A 21,273-nucleotide genomic window follows, 5' to 3' on the forward strand; every position below is an offset into this window, starting at 1 on the left:
ATTCACACAATGTATTTTTTGATTAAACAACAGCTGTTATTGCAAGTCTGCAACAACGGCCGTTGCTTAATCACAGTGGCTGATCAAATTAATCCTGGCTGGAGTGTATACACTCCGGCTGGGATTCTATGCGGACGCACAGAAAAGTGACGTGTATTTTGTGCGGCTGCTATTCAGTGAACAGCGGCTGCACAAAATAGACTGCGCACACAATTTAAAGTGCAGCTTCCGGTCATACTTTACATTGTGTGCTATGGCTAATTGGAGTGCGGGTACACCAGAAGGGGGCTATACTCTGTGGTCACTATACACTATGTGGGGGCTATACTATGTTGGTATTATATACTATGTGGGGGCTATACTGTGTAGTCACTATACACTATGTAGGAGCTATACTCTGTGGTCACTATACACTATGTGGGGGCTATACTATGTTGGGATTATATACTATGTGGGGGCTATACTGTGTAGTCACTATACACTATGTAGGGGCTATACTCTGTGGTCACTATACACTATGTGGGGGCTATACTCTGTGGTCACTATACAGTATGTGGGGGCTATACTCTGTGGTCACTATACACTATGTGGGGGCTATACTCTGTGGTCACTATACAGTATGTGGGGGCTATACTCTGTGGTCACTATACACTATGTGGGGGCTATATTGTGTGGTCACTATACACTATGTGGGGGCTATACTGTGTGGTCACTATACACTACGTGGGGGCTATACTATGTTGGAACTATACACTGTGGGGGCTATAATTTGTGGAGATTATACAATATGGGGGGCTATACTATATTGGGACTATACACTATGTGGCTATACTTTGTGGGGATTATAAACTATGTGTGGGCTATACTCTGTGGGTACTATACTATGTGAGCACTATACAGTATGTGGGGGCTATATGGTGTGGACATTATACACTATGTGGGGACTATATAGGGGAGCACAGGAGTTGGCCTAACTACTATATGGGGTACAGAGTTGCAGAATTAATACTACAGTACAATCCTAGTGGCTGGAGAAGATGGATGCAGCCTATGCATCCATCTTCTTCAACCATCAGCATTCAAATAGCAAGCTTTTAGGTTTGTGTGATCCTGAACTTATTGTATTTAAAAATGTGTATATATGTCTTTTTATACAGATATATCATTTTTGTGTGTGTGTGGGGGGGGGGGGGGGGCGCCATTTGCCCTCTGCCCTCTCTGCCTAGGGCACCGAAACTCCTTGTCCCAGCCCTGCACTCATCTCAGGTAATCTCTAATCTCCACTCTACTACCTTTCTCCTTACCCCCTCTCTTTCCTGTCCAACCCTCAAATAAAAAAGAAAAAAAAAGAAACACACACAAAAAAAAAAACACAATAAATATAAAGATTCTCCCTCTCCCTCCCCCACTTCTCTATACTCAGTTCTGTTATATCATCAGATCTTGACTTTGTGGCCATTTTGCCCATGCTTTGCGAAACTTCGATTTTATCGTTTTTTTGTGCCCTAAAATACTCAATCATCATTATTCTCTTCATTTCTCTCTCACAATCTTCAATATCCGGTGGAGTTACTGAGATCCATTTCTTTAAGATACAATTCTTAGCCACTAACATTCCTTTAAGAGCAATCTTTTTTTCCTCCCCTCTTATGTGTAAACTCTTTCCCTCTCCCAAGACACATACCTTTGGGTCTTTCTCTATCTTGATATCTAAACGATTTTCCAATCTCAATATCATCTCCCCCCAATATCTATATAGTTTGGGGCATCTCCATAATAAGTGAATCAAGTCCCCCCCTTTGTGATTACACTTTACACACCTATCGGTCTCTCTTAGTTTCATTAAATACAACTTACGAGGGGTATAGTGAACCCTATATATAATGAAAAACTGTGTCACCTTGTGATTAAGCCTACTACACCCTTTATATCAGAAAATATTTTATCCCAATCTATATTTTCATCCTCTAAATCTCTCCTCCATTTTTCCCTAAAATTATTCTTCACCTCTTTCTGTGAGTGCCCTCTAATTATTTTATATAATTTCCCTATCAACCCTCTTTTCGTCCTTCTTACTTTATCCAACATACCTTTTATATTCCTGTGTTTTAAATAGCCTCTTATTTTGTGTCCTCCCTATTGCATGATTAATTTGTAAATATCTATAATAGTCTGTCTCTCTAACCCCAAATTCCATTCTCAATGTCTCTAGTGATTTAATATTACCTTGTACATTAAATAAATGTTCTACTTTAATAATCCCCTTTTGTACCCAAAACTTAAACTCTTGTATTTTTTTGAAACTGTGGGAAATGCATATTTTCCCAAAGGGGGGCATACTCATTGCTAGTCGTGATTGCCATTTTGGTTTTAGTGGCTTTCCATGTTTTATGTGCCGAGAAATTTTAAAGGATTTTTTTTGTCTCTTAATATTCCTGCCTCCAAGATGGTAGGAAGATCTTGAAGCCATTTTGTTTTTTTAGATTCCCAATAGTCTGTAAAATCAAAACTATCCCCTTGGATTATATAAACCATCTGGGAGGCCAGAAAGTAGAGCTCAAAATCAGGTAGATTCATCCCCCCTTATCACTAGGTAAGCACCATATATCATATGGGATTCGTATTGATTTTTCTCTCCATATTATTTTATTACATATTTCTTTTAACTGGGACCAACAATCTCTACTTAACCATACTGGACTATTGGCTAAGATATATAACACCTGGGGTAAGATGATCATCTTTATAATCCCTAGTCTAGCAGCAATACTCAGGGGGAGACCCCTCCATACTTTCAGTGTACCTCGGAGTTTTTCCAACAGTGGTAACAAATTAAGTTTAGAATACTGATCCACTTGTGCCGACATCACAATTCCCAGATACTTAAACTCACTACATACAGTAAACATAGGATTAATTGCATGTCTTCTTCTATCTACCTCATCAAAAAACATAATTGCAGACTTTGACCAATTTACTCCAAATCCGCTTAACCTCCCAAAAAGCTCAAGTACTGTTCTTACTCTTAATACCGAACTGTGTACATTAGATAGAAATAGCAAAATGTCATCTGCAAATAACGATATCTTTTCAGTTTTACTCTTATATTCGAACCCCTGGATGGTCATATCTCTTCTAATGATTTCTGCTAGAGGTTCGACTGCTATTGCAAATAGGTGAGGAGAAAGTGGGCAGCCCTGTCTGGTCCCTCTCAACAGCTCAAACGGGTCAGATAATTGGCCGTTAATCAGGACTCTTGCTCTAGGCTGCTTGTATAACAACCGCAGCCACCCTATAAATATCTCTCCAAACCCCATCCTTCTAAGGACCGCCCACAGGTATGGCCATTCCACGCTATCAAACGCTTTAATGGCGTCTAATGCCAGGATGGCCCTACCTGCGGGGTCTCTCACACCCTCCAAGATGTTACACTGGGCTCTCCGAATGTTATGATACACCCCTTGTCCCTGCATAAATCCAGACTGGTCCTTATGTATTATTCCATTAGTTACTAAAGACAACCGGTTTGCCAGCACTTTGGCTATTATTTTGATGTCATTATTAATCAAAGAGATGGGGCGGTAGGACTCCGGGCTCGTCGGATCCTTTCCTGGCTTCGGGATCACTATTAAAGTTGCCTCAGTCATTGACTCTGGAATACTCCCTATTCCGCAAGAGAAGTTCCACACTCTTAACAATTCCTCTAAGATATTAACTTGCCTATTCTTATAGATCTCAATGGGGAGTCCATTTGAGCCCGGGGCCCTACCACTCGCCATCCCCTCAACTGCTCTCCTCAATTCATCCACTGTTAAGGGATCATCCAAGAAATTTTTTGGTTCTTCTGATATCTGGGCTTATGGGATCTCTTCTAAATATGCCTCCAACTCTCCTTCTGAATAAGCGGCTTTTGATCTATACAAGTCTTTATAATATTTTACAAACTCTTCTTTAATCTTTTTGGTAGATGTTATTATTCCCTTATTGTCTTTTAGGGCCTCAATATTGTTCTTACTCTGATTGGCCTGGATTAACCTTGCCAAATATCGCCCTGAACTATCTCCTTCTACTCCCTTAGCAGAATCAAAGAATATCTTAGCCTCCGTTTAACTCAAAGAGATTATCTCCACTCTGTCTCTCTTTCTAATCCATTCATCCCAGTTCTTCAAGTTTGGATTATTTATATATTCTAACTGTTTACTAACTAATTCTCTATGTATCTGATTTTCTTTATCCCGATGCCGCCTTTTAACCCCTTAACGACATCGGGCGTAAACTTACGCCCTGGCGTCCTGGTACTTAACGCATCAGGGCGTAAATTTACGCCCGATGTTTCCCCGATCGCTGCGTGTTCACACACAGCGGTCGGGGAAGATGGCCTGCTATAAATCATAGCAGGCCATCATAGCTTCTCGGCACGGGGGGTGGTTAACACCCCCCGTGCTTACGATCGCTGCTATAGGCTGATCAATTCAGATCAGCCAATAGCGGCGATCGGAACCTTTCCGGGTCATCGGTGACCCAATGACCCGGAAAAAAAATGGCGGTCGGTGCTGTCCGAGGACGGCACCGACCGCCATTACTGTAAAAAGTAATGTTGATCGCCGTGCCACCGGCCCGATCGCCGTGAACGGCCGGCCGGCCGTTCACGGCGATCGGGCCGGTGGCACGGCGATCAGAGTCCCACAAAATAGTAAATACCTGCCCTGGACCCCTCAGCTAGGTAGCCGAGGGGTCCAGAGCAGGTATTTGTACATTACTCACCTGTCCCGGGCTCCTGATCGGCGGCTTCCGGGTTCGCGGCGTCCTCCGTCATTCCGTTCGGTCTTCGGGTCTTTCCGGCGGTCCTCGTCGTCTTCTTTCGGCTATTTTCGGCTCCAGCCTCGTCATTTTCCGGATTTTGCGCTCTGCTGCCCCCTAGCGGCTGATATGTGTAATACACTTATCAGCAGCTACAGGGATATTCAGAATATAGAAAAAGTGTTTTTTTTTTTTCCCGAATTTTTTTTTTTTTCTATTTTCCGCACCCTATCGCCGCTGAGTGTTGATTAGCATCGCACGAAAGTGCGCTGCTAATCAGCAACTCCTCCTTTTTGGCGTAGGGTGTTTTTTTTCTATATTCTACTGCCACGGTCTGCTTATAAGTGCCGCACATAAGTGCGGCATTTATCAGCAACTCCTTTGTTGGCGTAGATTTTTTTTATACTTACTGTAAAAAAAACACGTAAAAAACACTACATTACACCACACTACATTGAATAAAGTTTGACACTACACCACTACATACCCCATATACTAGTCCCCATATAAAGATGGCCCCCAGGGTGTTTTCAGTGTCAGAGGGATACGTTATTATTGCCTCCGACACCGAAACAGCCAGTGAGGATGAATGGGGGGGATCCTTCTTTCCTCCATTCATCCTCATCATCCAGTGACGTGTCTGGGGGTAGCGTAGCGTACGCTGCCCCCCAGACACGTCTTTTCCGCCAGTACCGTCCCAATAAGAGATGACGGTATGGTGTGAAATTCTACAAACTCTGTGAGAGTACCTCTGGGTACACTTACAGATTTAGGGTACATGCACACTGCGGAATGGCGAAGGATAACCCTTTGTGCATTCCGCAGCTGGCACCCGCCGGCGGACTGATGGAGGCGCGCGTCTCCATCCGTGTCATAGACTCCATGTTATGCACGGGCGGATTCCGTCGTCCATCCAAAGAATGAACACGTTGGACGGAGAGCGGAATCCGCCCGTGCATAGAATGGAGTCTATGACACGGACGGAGACGTGCGCCTGCATCAGTCCGCCGGCGGGTGCCAACTGCGGAATGCACGAAGGGTTATCTGTCACGATTCCGCAGTGTGCATTTACCCTTAGAGTGTATGTAGGAAGGAACACCCGAATCCAGCCCCAGATGCCCCCTCCCCTCCCATCCTCGGAACAAGTGGGAAGATCGTCCGGGAACTGATCTTCCCACTGCTGGATAAAGGTTACCACCACCTGTACGGGGATAACTTTTATACCAGCACCCCCTCTTCCGGTCCCTCACTGCCCGAGCTACTGTAGCTTGCGGCACGATCCGAACATATCAGAAGTAGTAATAGCGCCCTAATATTTAGCAGCCATGGAGCGGACCCAGCGCTTCTGGATATGAGGGACCCCGTATCGCACCAGGACAACATTTTCCAGGTGACGTCCCCCACACTGGAGAACAGGAGACCCCAGAAGAAGTGCAGAGTGTGGCGTAACAGGGGGATCAGGAAGGACACCATTTCCAGTGTGACGCCTGTCCTGATCACCCCGGCCTCTGCATATTGGATCGCTTCAAGGCGCACCACACGTCACTGGGGTTCTACATTATCTATATTCTGTCCCTTATTCCTATTTCAGGGGTCACGTTGGTCCGGGGATTATTCTGATCGCCATTATGGAGTCGGGAAGGAATTTTTCCCATTGATGAGGCTACTGTCGTCTGCCTCACGAGGGTTTTTTGCCTTCCTCTGGATCAACACAGGTTGAATTTGATGGACACCTGTCATTTCCAACCTTATAAACTAATAATTGGCCTAATACCCCCAAATAAATTAGAATTGTCCCTTTTTCCCAGCTAAATAGGTATGGCCGCCATTCCCATTAGAGGATGCCATGATGCAATTACAAAGCCTCTGTGCGGCCAGGACAGTAGAAACCCCCCACAAGTGACCCCATTCTGGAAACTACACCCGATAAGGAATCTAACAAGGGGGGCAGCGGGGATATGGCCCCCAAGTGACGGCCACATTTGGGACGTGAAAATGAAAAAAATGGTATTTTTTATTTTCTCGGCACATGTTCTACGTAAGTGCCTGTCACCAGTGGGGTCCATATGCTCACTGCACCCCTTGTTAGATTCCTTATGGGGTGTAGTTTCCAGAATGGGGTCACTTGTCGGGGGTATCTACTGACCTGGCAGCACAGGAGCTTTGTAATTGCGACATGGCCTCCATCCTCCATTCCAGCCTCTAAATGGCGCTCTGTCGCTTTGGTGGCTTGCCCTGTGCCCATATGGCACATTATGCCCACATATGGGGTATTTTCGTAATCAGGGGAAACTACCCTACACGTTTTGTGTTAATTTTCTTTTTTAACCCCTTGTGGAAATGGAAAAAATCAAGGCTAGACCAACATTTAGTGTAATTTTTGTAAAATTTTTACTCTAAATCATTAATCTTGTCATGATTTTTTCATTTTCACAAGGGGCTAAAAGATAAAAAAAAAACACTAAATGTGTAGAGCAATTTCCCCTGAGTACGGAAATACCCCACTTGTGTACATAAAGCGCCATTCGGGTGCAGGGTAAGCCTCCGAAGGGAAGGAGCGCCATTTCGTTTTTGAAGGCTGGATTTGGATGGAATGGATTTTAAGGGGCCATGTTGCATTCAAAAGGCCTCTGTGTTGCCAAGACAGTTGAACCCCCCCACAAGTGACCCCATTATGGAAACTACACCCCTCAAGGAATGTAACAAGGGGTGTAGTGAGCATATGGACCCCACTGGTGACGGGCACAAATGTGGAACAATGTGGCGTGAAAATGAAATATTACATTTTTTACACTATAATGTTGGTTTAGCCTTGAATTTATCATTTTCACAAGGGGTTAAAAGAGAAAAAAACACACAATATGTGTAGAGCAATTTCCCCCGAGTCCGTAAATGCCCCACATGTGGACATAAAGCGCCATGTGGGCGCAGGGCAAGCCTCCAAAGGGAAGGAGCGCCATTTGGATTTTGGAGGTTGGATTTGGCTAGAATGGATGATGAACGCCATGTCGCATTTACAGAGCCCTCGTGCTGCCAAAACACTGGAAACCCCCCACAAGTGACCCCATTCTGGAAACTGCACCCCTCAAGGAATCTAACAAGGGGTGCAGTGAGGATATGGACCCCTTGATGACGGGCACATTTGTGCCATGAAAGTGAAAAAATGAAATTTTTTACTTTTACGTCACATTGTTCCACATTTGTGCCCGTTACCAGTGGGGTCCATATGCTCACTGTGCCCCTTGTTAGATTCCTTGAGGGGTGTAGTTTCCAGAATGGGGTCACTTGTGGGGGGTTTCCAGGGTCTTGGCAGCACGAGGGCTCTGTAAATGCGACATGGCCCTTGAAATCCTTTCCAGTGAAATTCAGCTTCCAAAAGCCAATTGGCGCTCCTTCCCTTTGGAGGCTCGTCCTGCGCCCCCTTGGCACTTTATCGCCACATGTGGGGTATTTCCGTACTCGGGAGAAACTGCGCTACACATTTTGTGTCTTTTTTTTCCTCTTATCCTTTTAAGAAAATGAAAAATTGAAGGCTAGAACAACGTTTTAGTGTAAAAAATAAATTTTTCTTTTTTCACGCCATATTGTTCGGAAAATCTGTGAAGCACCTGTGGGGTCCAAATGCTCACCGCACCCCTTGTTACATTCCTTGAGGGGTGTAGTTTTCTAAATGGTGTCCCTTTAGGGGTGTTTTTTAGGTTTTGGCACCCCAGAGCCTCTGCCAACCTGAAGTGGTACAGTCAGAAATGACCAAATATAACGGAGGCGTTGAAATTCACTAGGCGCTCCTTTGTATCTGAGGCTTGTGGTTGCGTCAAATAGCGCAATAGGGCCACATATGGGGTATTTCTATAAACTGCAGAAACGGGGCAATAATTATTTGGGTGCATTTCTCTGGTAATAGGTTTATAATTATGAAAAATATTGGATTACAATAAAATCTCTGCACAGAAAATTAAAATTTTCAAATTTCTTACACACTTAGCTTTTATTTCTGTGACTCCCCTAAAGGGTTAAAACACTTTATGGATATGCTTTTGCAGAGTGTGGGGGGTGCAGTTTCTGAAATGGGGTGCTTTGTGGGGCTTTCTAACATACAGGCCCCTCAAATACACTTTAAACCTGAACAGGTCCCTAAAAATATCTGATTTTGAAATTTTACTGAAAATTTGGAAATTTGCTGCTAATGTTTTAAGCTTCCTATTGTCTAAAAAAAATTAAAGATCGTTTAATAAATGCCGCCAGCATAAAGTAGACATGTTGCTAATGCTATTTAATATATAATTTATGTGGTATAACCACTTTCTGTATACGCAAAAAAGTTTCAAAGTTGGAAAAATGCAGTTTTTCACATTTTTTCACATTATTTGGGTTTTTTTCATAAAGATTTGTTATGATTATCGACTCCAATTTACCAGAAATGTAAAGTACAATATGTCACGAGAAAACAATCTCAGAATCAGCCGGATAGGTAAAAGCATCCCGAAGTTATTAATGAATAAAGTGACACTGGTCATATTCATAAAATTTGTCTCTGTCATTAAGGCCATTTCAGGCTCTGTCCTTAAGGGGTTAAAGGCCACTATTTTACTGAAAAGGGTCCCCCTGAGCGTCGCTTTCCATGCCTCCCATACTATAATTGGGCTAGCGGAGTTAGTGTTAACGCTAAAAAACTCTTCTATCTCCTTTTTTAGATCTACCTCTACAAGCTTCAACCACATAGGATTAATCCGTATAGACCTGTTTCTCAAGTTCTACTAATACTCCATATATCCTTCCATCCCAACTCTTTTATAGCTTTACCTAACCAAGATATTGCTTTTGGCTTAATTTCACTACTCATCCTTTTTCTGTCTCTAACTTCATCCAAAACCTCATTAAAATCGCCCACCCAAATTTTTGGACAATCCCTTATATTAGACAAAATATTATCTATTTCTACAAAAAGATTACTCACAAAGGGAGGCGGAAAGTATACTGCCACTAAGAGCGGGTTCACACTACGGAATTCTCGCGGACAATGTCCGCGGAATTCCGTCAGCTGTCCGCCCGCACATCTGGGCACCTTTCCGCCGGCTCCATAGACACCATTCTATGGGCCGGCGTATTCCGCTATACGCTGAAAGAAGTGTCATGTCACTTCTTTTAGCGGATCGCGGAATACGCCAGCCCATAGAATGGTGTCTATGGAGCCGGCGGAAAAGCGCGTGCCCGTGCGGGCGGACAGCTGATGGAATTCCGCGGACATTGTCCGCGAGAATTCCATAGTGTGAACCCGCCCTAATACTAATTCGACCTCATCCCAAATCATATGTAATATTACGTATCTCCCACTTACATCTATAAATTTCTGTAATATCTTAATCCTTAAACCCCTAGAGATCAGGACACTAACTCCCCTTGAGTAATTTGACCAAGTGGAATGAAAACCCTCTTGAATCCATCTTTTACGCAGGAAGTGAATTGTGTCTGGAGTAACGTGGGTTTCCTGTAAGCATATTATTGCTGGTGACAACTTTTGCAAATTTTTAAACACTGCATATCTCTTCACAGCATTTGCCATTCCTCTAATATTCCATGAAACGATCTTATAACTCATCTTACTACAGATTGCATATTACCCTTCTCTTCAATAATCCCGACCTATCTATCATGCAACCAGATATTAACTATGCCTCTAGGGGTTTTTTCGAGAATATATATTGGAATGACAAGCTGTGATTCAAAATAGTTAGTGTTGTGCACCATAAAACCATGTATCAATACTAACAATGCTCCGGGCAAAGGACTGACCATTCCAGATCGCTGCATACTCTGAAAGGGAGAAGAGAGAGAGAGAAAAAAAAAAGAAAAAAGAACCTCCCCCCCCCCCCCCCCCAAAAAAAAAAGAAAAAAAAACTGATCTGCTATTGATGGCCAACCTAAAAAAAAACTATTTTATGGTTAAAAAAAAAAAAATTTACTTGAGGGCCAATGTACTAAATGATTTGTGCAGAGAGCCACAATATATTAATAAAGCCCTGGCCTGTGAAATTAAAATCGCTTGTCCAAAGCTAAGGCCAACTAATTTTAACCTTGACCAAGTGTTGTCAAGGGTAAAACTCAACAAATATGATTCATGAAGATGATGCTAGGCAATTCAGTGCACAGACAAAATGACTGTAAGTAGTGTCCTGAATAACGAGGGATTATATGCTCATATTTACATGGCGGGGTGGTGGGCTGTGTTGCATCCAGAAATTTCTTGCACAGCCCAGCAGAGGAAAAAAAGAACGTCTTAAATGGGAAATGTTTTCCTAAGTAATAATCAGATGACTTGCAGTACAGATCTTTATACTGTCTATCCTATTTAGGTGTAATATGTCTGCTGACCAATGCAAAGCTTATTGTACAGTTTTCTGCTTTCATTTGGTTCTGTCATTTATTACCATGTCAGTTGAAACCACAGTGAAAGCTTTCTCTATTATCTGCCGCTTTATCCATGTCCTGGTGTAACGTGTTGCTGCACTGAATCACTGTTTGATTGTAAGTATATTTTACAGGTGCCAATGTCCGCGCCTGGTATGTTAGATTGCTGTTTCATAGTGGCAGCTAATTTGACATAAACGTTCCCATGTCTGGCTCATGAATTATTCACTGTGCAATTACAGGAAAAAGTCAGAGGTAGCAGAATACATGCAGCTTTAGGCTGTACGCCCAAACATCTGCAGAAATCTGTGATGTATTATTACTCCAATGATTAGCTAAGTGCAACGTCTCGGCATCAGTCTCTATCACAGTAACACAGTTGGATATCCTCAATAAGAATTGACCTTCTTTGTTAACATAACGAGCTATTCCTGATGCACTACTGGTTTCAGAAAGCACTAGTCTGTATGCAGTAGGCGCTGCTTAGCCCTCCCCGTGTGAAGAACTAGATTGCTGTAAGTTCAGCTTAAGGGAAGGCTTACCTTTAATATTTAACCAAAAAAGAGGCACAATGCCTGGTAAAGTATGATATGACATTCTCTCTTATAGCCGAGTAGTTGTGCCATTGTTCAGCATATACAGCGATGCAAGCAGTGCTGCACACAGTACATACAAATATGTACTTTTGAGTTAGACTTTTTCTTATTGTTCTTATTCATTACACTAAAAAAAGGTTTATAGGCTTGAAGGAGTTATCCGGGGCTACAAAACATGGCCACTTTCTTCCTCTTGTCTCCAGTTCAGGTGTCGTTTGCAATTAAGCTCTATTCACTTCAATGGAACTAAAGGCCCTATTATCGTCCGTTAAGGTCGATAATTGTTCCTTGTAATAGAAGGCAATAGGGGCTTAATGGTGGTTTTACATGGAGCGATAATTCGCCTGATCGCACGATTAACGATTTTGAATGAACGATGTTTTTTTCATAAAGATCAGCGTTTACACGGAACGATACATCGTACGGAAAAATCGTTTTGCGATCGCTTAAGCCTATCTCATACATAGGTGAAATCGTTGAAAGAATCTTTACATGGAACGATCTACGAATTTTTTGCGAACGATCAACGACGATTTGAAAAGTTGTTGAAAGATCAAAATGAATGATTTCTCGCTTGTCGCTTGATCGTTCGCTGCGTTTACACGTACGATTATCGTTCGAATTCGACCGTTATCGTGCAAATTCGAACGTTAAATCGTTTCGTGTAAAACCACCATAAGTAGCAAAACCGCACCCAAACTGGAGACGAGCGGTGCTGTCTCTGTAAGAAAGTAGCCATGTTTTTGTAGCACTGGATCACCCCTTTACGCTACCAACCCTGCTGTCTAGTATATAGACTAGCAAGAATATGCCCTAGTCAGCTATATATATGATATATATTTTCCTATAATCACTTTGGTTACCTTCAAAATAACTAATAATACAACAAAGGCATGGTCTCTGTGCCCACATTGTTTTTGTTGAAGAATAGAGTGCTGTAGCCTTCAACGATCCCTGTATCTGTTAGGTCTATCATTGGAACAGTCCTCGGTGGTGGGGGGATCTTGTTTCCATGGTAATTCAATCAACATCCTTTCTGTGAGCGAAAATGAGTGCGAGTCCTCCATGCTTTCAGGCATCTTTATGTGTGTGATATCACCTCTGCAGAGAAATAAATTAGAATTGTAACTTTCATTGTAACCAGAAGACCATGGGGTGATGACAGCCAGAGTTGTGCTCCTGCTTTAAAGACTTGAGTCATTTTGCCGGGAAAAAAGGTTCTCATTCATTTCACTGGGGGCAGGTTAAGGCTTGGTAGAGCTTCATTTGAAAGCATTTAATATTCAGTGTAATCTTTTACCATTGAAGCCGTACTGTAGGTGCATTTAGAATGCAAGGCATGTGCTCAGTATTAATTGCCTTCATCCTGCCACTATTGATTCTGCGTCTCTGCAGATGCTTTGTTGTATATATAAAAGAAACAATATCTAGCATGGAAAGGCTATTCCATTATTAGGTTATACAATCGCCCTCATGACATTGATGACCTGCTTTAGACAAAAAAATAGTTTTGTTTTTTCATCTGTACACGCATTTTTATTTTTGTTCAAAAGGATAGTCGAATTTAGCTTTTATTTTAATGTGTGAGAACCTAGCCTAGCACTATAGTTTTTATTGGCTCTTTAAGTTTTCTTGTCTGAATAGATAAACAGCCCTTTTATTTCAATACAAATTAGGTTTAAGAGGTGGGTCCACTAAGTTTTTTTGGGTTGTTTTACAGCTTGGAATAAAGCAGTTTTAGTGACCATATTTTTGCCCATAATTGATCTAAAATATGTTTTAAAATAAAATGGCTGTTTTTGGGGACAATAGATTTAGTGATAATCCAAAATTGTAGCAGCAAAAATATATTTAAAATATATTTTTAAAAATACTTAAAATATAAGAATTTTTAAAGAAATGAATTAATTTACAAATTCCATACCGAACTGGTAAAGGATATTCATAAACTCCTAGGTTCAGTGCATTGAAAACTAGAAGTAAATGCAGTTTATTGCCTTAAAGCTCAAAAAAATCATATTTGTCTTAATTATTTGTCATATCCCGCTAAGAACAATCTATTGGTGTCAGTTTCGGGTGTCAGTGAGCGCCGGCACTTCTTAATGAACAGTCATTCTAGCAGTATTTATTTCATCATAATTATGCATGTGAAGATGTCACCCGCACTGACTGTGCAGTCATGCCTGGCAGAATGGAATCATTCTTCTGAAGAAGTGAAATGTACTTTATCCTGGAGATCTGTAATTATGGTTGCTAGTTGTACAGTCCAATCAAGAGAGAAATCCTGGCAGATAAATCTGTCATTTTTATCAAATGTCAAATGATTTATATTAGCTGGAATATCTAGAAATCAGAAATTTAGAATTTTTTTTCCCATTGTCTGACCACTGAAATATCAAACTGCTCCCCACATTGTACAGTAAATCACCTCTCAAACATGAATGTAAATATTGTCCATCCAATATCAAAAAACGTATTTGGCCAATTATCGGCCGATAATCGCTTGGTGTCATAGGTATTATTAAAAGACAACGATCAGCAGATATGTACAATGGAACGGCTGCTGGCCGTCACTCCATGTAATAGGACCGGTGACAGTAGACTGCTGCTATCTCCTATGAGGAACAAGGAGCAAGCAAGCGCTTATGTGAGAGGTCAGCGCTTGCTTGCTTCTTTAACATCGGCCCATGTAATAGAGCCTTTAGGGTCCTTAGACACTTACAGATATATCGCTTAATCACTCGCTTAGCAAACTACAGGTAAAGATTTTTTGTTTTAAACTATAGACATTTAGACGAGATGATAAATCGCTATGAAAAGCCGTTAATATGATCGTAATTGCTTTTGTGAATATTTGTTGTGTTCATATCTATATACTGTGAACAATGAGTGTTTACACAGAAAGACTTAAGAATGATCAGCAATGATTTTGAGGATAGCTCAAAAGATGGAATTGACATACAAGCAAATTTTCGTTTGTAGTTTGATAGATGCTGCTAGAGATGAGCGAATCGCAGATTTAAACAAAGTGAATCGTTTCATTTGATCTGCGCTCTGCTCATCAATCCAAGGGGCTGTCAGCACTGCTCCACTCCCTGCTGCTCCACCACAGGTGTTAGAAAAAAGCTGGGTCCAATCCTGAGAAACTGGGAGAAGTTTCCCAGGATTGGATCCAGCTTTTCCCGGCAACCTGGGAGGAGTGGCAGGGAGCGGAGCAGCGATGACAGCCCAGAGGCTTGATGAGCAAAGCGCAGATCAAACAAAGCTCTTCGCTTCGTTTAAGTCTGCGATTCATTTACCTCTAGTTGCTGCGTTTACACCAGAAGATTATTGCTCAAATCCGGAACGACTTTCTGCCTTCTGCTTGTTTCCACCGCTGTAGTGGTTAGTTCAGAGACCCACTTTGAAGCTACAATGGCTGTTCTGGGAAGCGAGCAGAAGGCAGACGGACACCAGGGGATGTAGATAATGTTAACAGTTATTTATTTTATTTACACAATCGTCAGCCATGCAATGCGCGGGGGTAATTTAAGGTGAGGACCAAAAGACACGATCAGCCGACAACCGTTGTCATTGCCTGATCGTTGTCTCTATTACACGGAGCTCGGTGTAATAGGGTCCTCTGAGATTTCTCAGGATGAGGTGGATTTTAACCTGCTGACCTAAAGAGTTGTCAGGCAGTTGCTTGAATCAGGAGGGTAGCTGTTAAATCCCCAATCATGTGCAAGGCAGATTATACTGTCTCAAATTTCTCATTTGTTTATCTCATAGCTGGATTATCCCTGTGCTGACTGTAAAGAGGGAGGAAGACTGTGGAGTAGCAATTTATCTATTGCAGTCCCCATCTCAGACTGGTATAAATAAAGGGGTTGTGTGGGGGCCAGAAAAGCCTTCTCAAGACAGCACATTTTACCCAATAGCCAACTGGGCAATAGCTTTCTTTCAGAAGGGGTTGGGGCTCTTAGGCCGCATTCACACATTCCATGTTCTGCACGGAACGTGGACATGGAATGTCTGTAATGGAGTCCCCCCATGTTTTTTAGCAATATAAACATGCCCTAAGAGGGTTGTTTTTAGCTTTCTTATTTCTGCTAGCACAGATGAGAGTAAACCTCAAGGTTGTACTACGACACTTTCTGTGTTATATATGTTCTGCTGTCCATGTATAGTCTTATAATGGAACACCCTGGTCTGTTACATTTGTTGTGCGGGTGGAGGCAGCAGATGGTGAATCTTTTTAATACTTAAGTTGCACCATTAAGATTCTATCACTGGTGCCATTAAATAAACTGGTTTCACCTGTAAATAGAGACACCATGATTAAAATGAGATTTGATGGCTCCCTAAATGGTCCCATAATTATACACATTGGAGTACAGGTTGTTACCATTAGTGATTAAGTGAATAAAGACGTCTGGACTAGCCAAAATAAGATAACTTTTATAGATGATCAACCCAGTTGGGATTGGAAGATAAGGGTTTGCCGGCTACTCGGCACCATATGTATATTATCCTAGTACATATAGTAGTGTAGTTTGTGTGAGAATACAAGCTCCATTATTCTGCAGGCATTTTATCTTGTTTGGACTCCAGTAGTGAGTGCGCACACATTTCCATAATAACTAGTTGTTGATCAAACAATTGTAGCTGCCAGCAGAACATTTTTTGCAAATTAGTTCTATTCCGCCAATTGGACGCAGTGACTAATATTTCTGTCGAGCCATGACATATGATGCATCACAACACGTCTCAAGCGATTTTTTTTTTTTTCCATTGTACTTACATTATCTGTGGTTGAGAACACTATAAGATGACATCTCTTTGCTAATAGACCTAGATATAATGCTAATATCTGCATTTAAAGTCTATTAAATATTCTGGAGAATTTAAGGACAAATTCCAGTCCCCATTATATAAATCTGGCTGTTTATATGTTGGTCTGTGACTATTTTTCATAGACTCTATTCTGTACTGCATTTTCTAATACATGCTCATAGACCGCAGCATTGGTCAATGTTGGTTAATTAAGGTGTTAAAATTTCAATCATTGTCAAATGCATTCTACATCTCATGTCTGTGTATTGAAGATAACAGTCTCTATGCACAGGAGACTTCTATTCCAGGTTCTGTGTCATCATAAGCTCTAATTCCAGTCATTGTTTTCTGATTCTGATACTGCTGTCATACAATAGCCATGCATATTTCTGAGGATAATAGGAACTTGAATAACCACACAACAAATCTCACAGACAGGAGTGACACACTGCTTGTAACTGCATCCCATGAATTACCGTCCACTTTGTCATGATTTCGGAGTGCAGCCATTTCAGCAGTCATCCTCTTTAGTGCCCTATAAATTGCCCTGTTTTTTTCTGCCAGTACCAATACATTTATGGGCAATAGTAACCACTATTTTATTTGCCTGTTATGCTTTAGTGTTAATTCCGCTTATCCATAAACGCAGTGTGGGCATGGGTTACAGAGGAATTGCTGTTACTACTAGTATAGATCCCTCTATCTAAAGAAACAGCTGTTTCTTTAAAATTATCGCTAATCCATTTGCATATGTACTATACAGTGTATGGGGCTCTCCTGTATATAGGGGTTGGGTGTAAGGGGGAAAAAAATCACTGCCAGTCTCTGTTCTCTGAGAGATAAGCTGCCACCAGAGCAGTCTGGCTGCGGTTTACCCCTCTCTGTAGGGAACACTGGAATGCTTGAGCGTGGCAAACATTTCTGTGTATGGGGAGGGCGGGAAAGGTACAGTAACTGTCAGCCGAATGATCGGGCGACAGCAGACTATGGTTAAAAAAAAAAAATCAGTTGATAATGCGTTCGCTAGTTTGTCAGCCGATCGTTGGCCCTATTACATGGGGCAGTATCTGCCTGATTTGACATATAATTGTCCCATGTAATAAAATCTGTAGGAAAAGGAGAGGAAAGATATCCCTGTATTCTGCAACAAATAGCTCCAGTAGTAGTGTTCAATAATCGACATTGATATCGCTAGAGATTGCCGAGGTATCCATTAAATAGATACCTGTAACAGTAACATACTTAAGGCCCTATTCCACCAACAGATCTGACGACAGATTATCTGCCAAAGATTTGAAGCCAAACCCAGGAGTGGATTTGAAAAGAGGAGAAATCTCAGGCTTTCCTTTATGACCTGATCTCTGTCTATAGTCTGTTCCTGGGTTTGGCTTCAAATCTTTGGCAGATAATCTGTCGTCAGATCTTTTGGTGGAATAGGGCCTTTAGACTGCATTCACACGTTCAGTTATTTTCCTGGTCCGTGATTGTGGTCTGCTAGCTACCTCTGTGATCCGTGCAAAACATTTTTCATTCATTTTGCATCCGTGTCCATTCTTTTCACGGATGTGTTTTATAGCATTTTAAATTACATTGATTACATCACATCCGTGTACACCTGTGAAAAACGTGGATCTCATTCATTTCTATGGGGAATCAGTTCTGTGCTTCCATTCAGAGTTATGACATGTCCTATTTTTAAACGGAACGGATCCGTGAAATCACGGAACATCTGAATAGCCCAATAGAAAGCAATGGGTTGTAAAACGGATAACTTCCCGGAATGTGTGAATGCAGCCTTAGACTTTGAGTGACTGATGCCTAATAGGAAGATAGCAGCAGAACTTGCATCAGATTTATCACATATCCTCTTGATACGATATGCACTATTCTCGCTGGCTTATAGATGTGTGCATCCCATCACACTTGTGCCTGTACCTGTAATGCACTATTCTTCCATCATTGTATTGTAAAGATGTTCTTCATCTAAATCTTTGGGTATGAAAATCTATACAAGCTAAGCTGGATTCTAGCACATCTGCACTACATATCAGGCAGTTATTGCAGATCTCTCAGAAGGGCTGGGATCAGACTGTGTGACCAGGTACTGAGCACAGTGGACTTGCAATAAATTTATTTTTTCATAAAGCCCCTTTTATTGCAGAGTAGAGCTGAATGCATAATATTGTTGTGGTTGTGCAGTAAATGTTCCTTCTTTTGTATTTACAGGAGCAGCCAAGGATTTATGCACATGAAACTGTCAAAAGCCAAAGAAAAATACATATTGGGTCAGAACAGTCCTCCTTTTGACAGCGTCCCTGAAGTCATCCATTTCTACACCACCAGGAAACTTCCAATAAAGGGAGCCGAACATTTATCACTCCTTTACCCTGTGGCAGTGCGGACCCTTTAGGGTGCTGACAGACTGAACCATCCCCTTCCTGTGGACAGGGGACTGTGAAGAAGCATTGTTGCAAGTACAGCACATCTGCACTACAAATCAGCAGGGTACTGCAGGGGGACAATTGAAGCACTGACATTGTGAACCGCCAATTACAGGCACTCACAAAATGTACAATGTTGCACTACGGCTTTCATAAAGGACACTGCTTCTGTTTTGAAAAGGGCCATGGGGAACTGCAAGATGCTTGTAGGTGTTCGAGGGTGAAAAAGAGCATATTTTGATGCTAAATGTTTGATGCAATGCTTATCTGGGAGTAGAAGTGTAAAAGCATATGCTGCAATATAGACTAGACTATGTGCTCAGTAAGATCCGAACAGTCTGTTGCTTACCACCTTTGAAGCATTTGGTTCATCTGGGCTATTGTGCCTGAGATGGGATTCAAAATTGGGAGAATTGTCCTTAATTTGTTTTGGCTTTTAATTTTTATACCTCATGGCAGTGATGCTAGGGGTTGTTCAAGCATAAGTCAACAATTGTCAGATAATTATTTGAAGCTACAAAAGACAATCTAAAATCACGCATTCTATTACCAGCTATATCAGCCGTTTCTCAGCAAAGTTAACAATTGTTGTGAAATGGAGGCATATAGTCACCAATGCATCGCTCTTAAAAGAAAAGTAGATGGTACAAAGAGCTTAGGGACCCCACGTCCCTATGTCAGGCCTAAAAACCTCATCTGAGGGTTCTTAAACGTTAAAGGACTCTTCCTCAAATAGGCAATGCAGATTTTCATGTGAGAGGAAGTCCTGTGAAGGTGTCCAGGTATTAGACACATTAAAGAATCCAATACCTTCAGAACATTAACATAACATTATCTGTGGTACTGATAGTCTGCATGAGAGGCCCTGGCCTGCTCTGACAATATATTTAGTAATACTTTGTCTGTTGGAGCAATAATCCGTTTCTCACTTGCTACATCCGTTATTACCACCCATTATTGAGCTAAGATTTGGTTAATTATTTATGAATAGGGTATGTAAATAAGGAAAATAGTGGTTTAATATATAATTATATTTTTGACCCCATTTTTTGGTACAAAGAGAGCGTTGTTGTGCACCTTTTTACAGTCAGAGGCCTTAAAAGGCAGCATTGACCATGTTTAGTGTTTGTACAGTGTGACTGTCCTTTAGCGAGGAAGCGTTACTCGAATGTTTTAGGTTTAAACACAAAATCAGGGTATTGTTTCTTTTTGACTGTTAGCTTGTGAAGCCTGTTTTCCTCCTATCTGAATAGTTAAAAAAAAAAAAAAAACTACAGTATTAGGGTTCCAACCTTTTCTTTAATAAAACTGATCTTCAGCATGTGGAAGTGAAAATTATTGTGTCTGCTCAACTGTTGTCACCAGTTTGTTGAATTTCTTTGTGCAATACAGTTCTGCTTTCTAAGCTGTGTTCTTGTGTCCCTGACTCTTACTGGTGATGGTGAAGAATGGTAAAGCTTCTGAGATCATCACTGGGAGATGGCTCTTAATTGATATCTGAAGCGCAATGGTTTATTCATGTTTTAATGCAAAAGCTATTCACTTATGTTTCTGGATTTGCACCTCATTACCCCTGAATTCGAATGCAAATTGGGTTCCGATTTGCAAGGAGCTTTGTTTAAGAGGTCAGGCCTGAAAAAATATACAAGTGTCCCAATGTGAATGAGAGAAAATGAGAAATCCCTTCGCAGGGAAACGGGTCTGCCTGACATCTGACATTTAATTACTAGCCTCTCCAGCAAGACACCCAAATTATACCACTTCAGTGATTTCTATAGACATAACTGACAGGGACCATACAGCGTTGCAGACTTAAGCCATCAAGAAAGGCAATCTCAAACCCTGAACAAAAGCTACATTTATTTATAAAGCCTATGTAGAATCCTTGATTTGTTATCTCAGAACGATGACACTCCAAATCCTAATTTATGGAGGTTTTTGGTGTGTTTTTTTTTTTAGTGAGGGTGTAAGAATGAATATTTTTAATTAAATACAATATTTTAATTTGGTTTTACTTTAACTCCCTAAATACTAAAAACGAGTTGGCACACTATTTTCTTTCCTTACCATAAACCTTACGCCTTCCTATAAATCTTTTGATAGCATAGGATGTGAGAAATTACCAGCTAGGCATTATAAAATCTTGCCACACTCAATTTACATGATTCCCTTGTCTGTTTGCTGAAGCAGACTTTAATAGCAAATTAAGTTTA

General features: G+C 41.3%; 1 protein-coding gene across 1 annotated transcript in view; it reads left to right on the plus strand.

The window, feature by feature from the left end:
* Positions 1–20,626, plus strand: part of SHB (SH2 domain containing adaptor protein B) — a 137,181-nt gene extending 116,555 nt beyond the window's left edge. Inside the window, exon 6 of the mRNA XM_069962113.1 lies at positions 18,846–20,626. Coding sequence (XP_069818214.1) covers positions 18,846–19,029 — 184 coding nt within the window. The 3' untranslated portion in view covers positions 19,030–20,626. The remainder of the gene's footprint in view (positions 1–18,845) is intronic.
* The last annotated feature ends 647 nt before the right edge of the window (positions 20,627–21,273 follow it).

This window comes from Dendropsophus ebraccatus, chromosome 3 (genome assembly GCF_027789765.1).
Source record: "Dendropsophus ebraccatus isolate aDenEbr1 chromosome 3, aDenEbr1.pat, whole genome shotgun sequence".
NCBI classification, from domain to species: domain Eukaryota; kingdom Metazoa; phylum Chordata; class Amphibia; order Anura; family Hylidae; genus Dendropsophus; species Dendropsophus ebraccatus.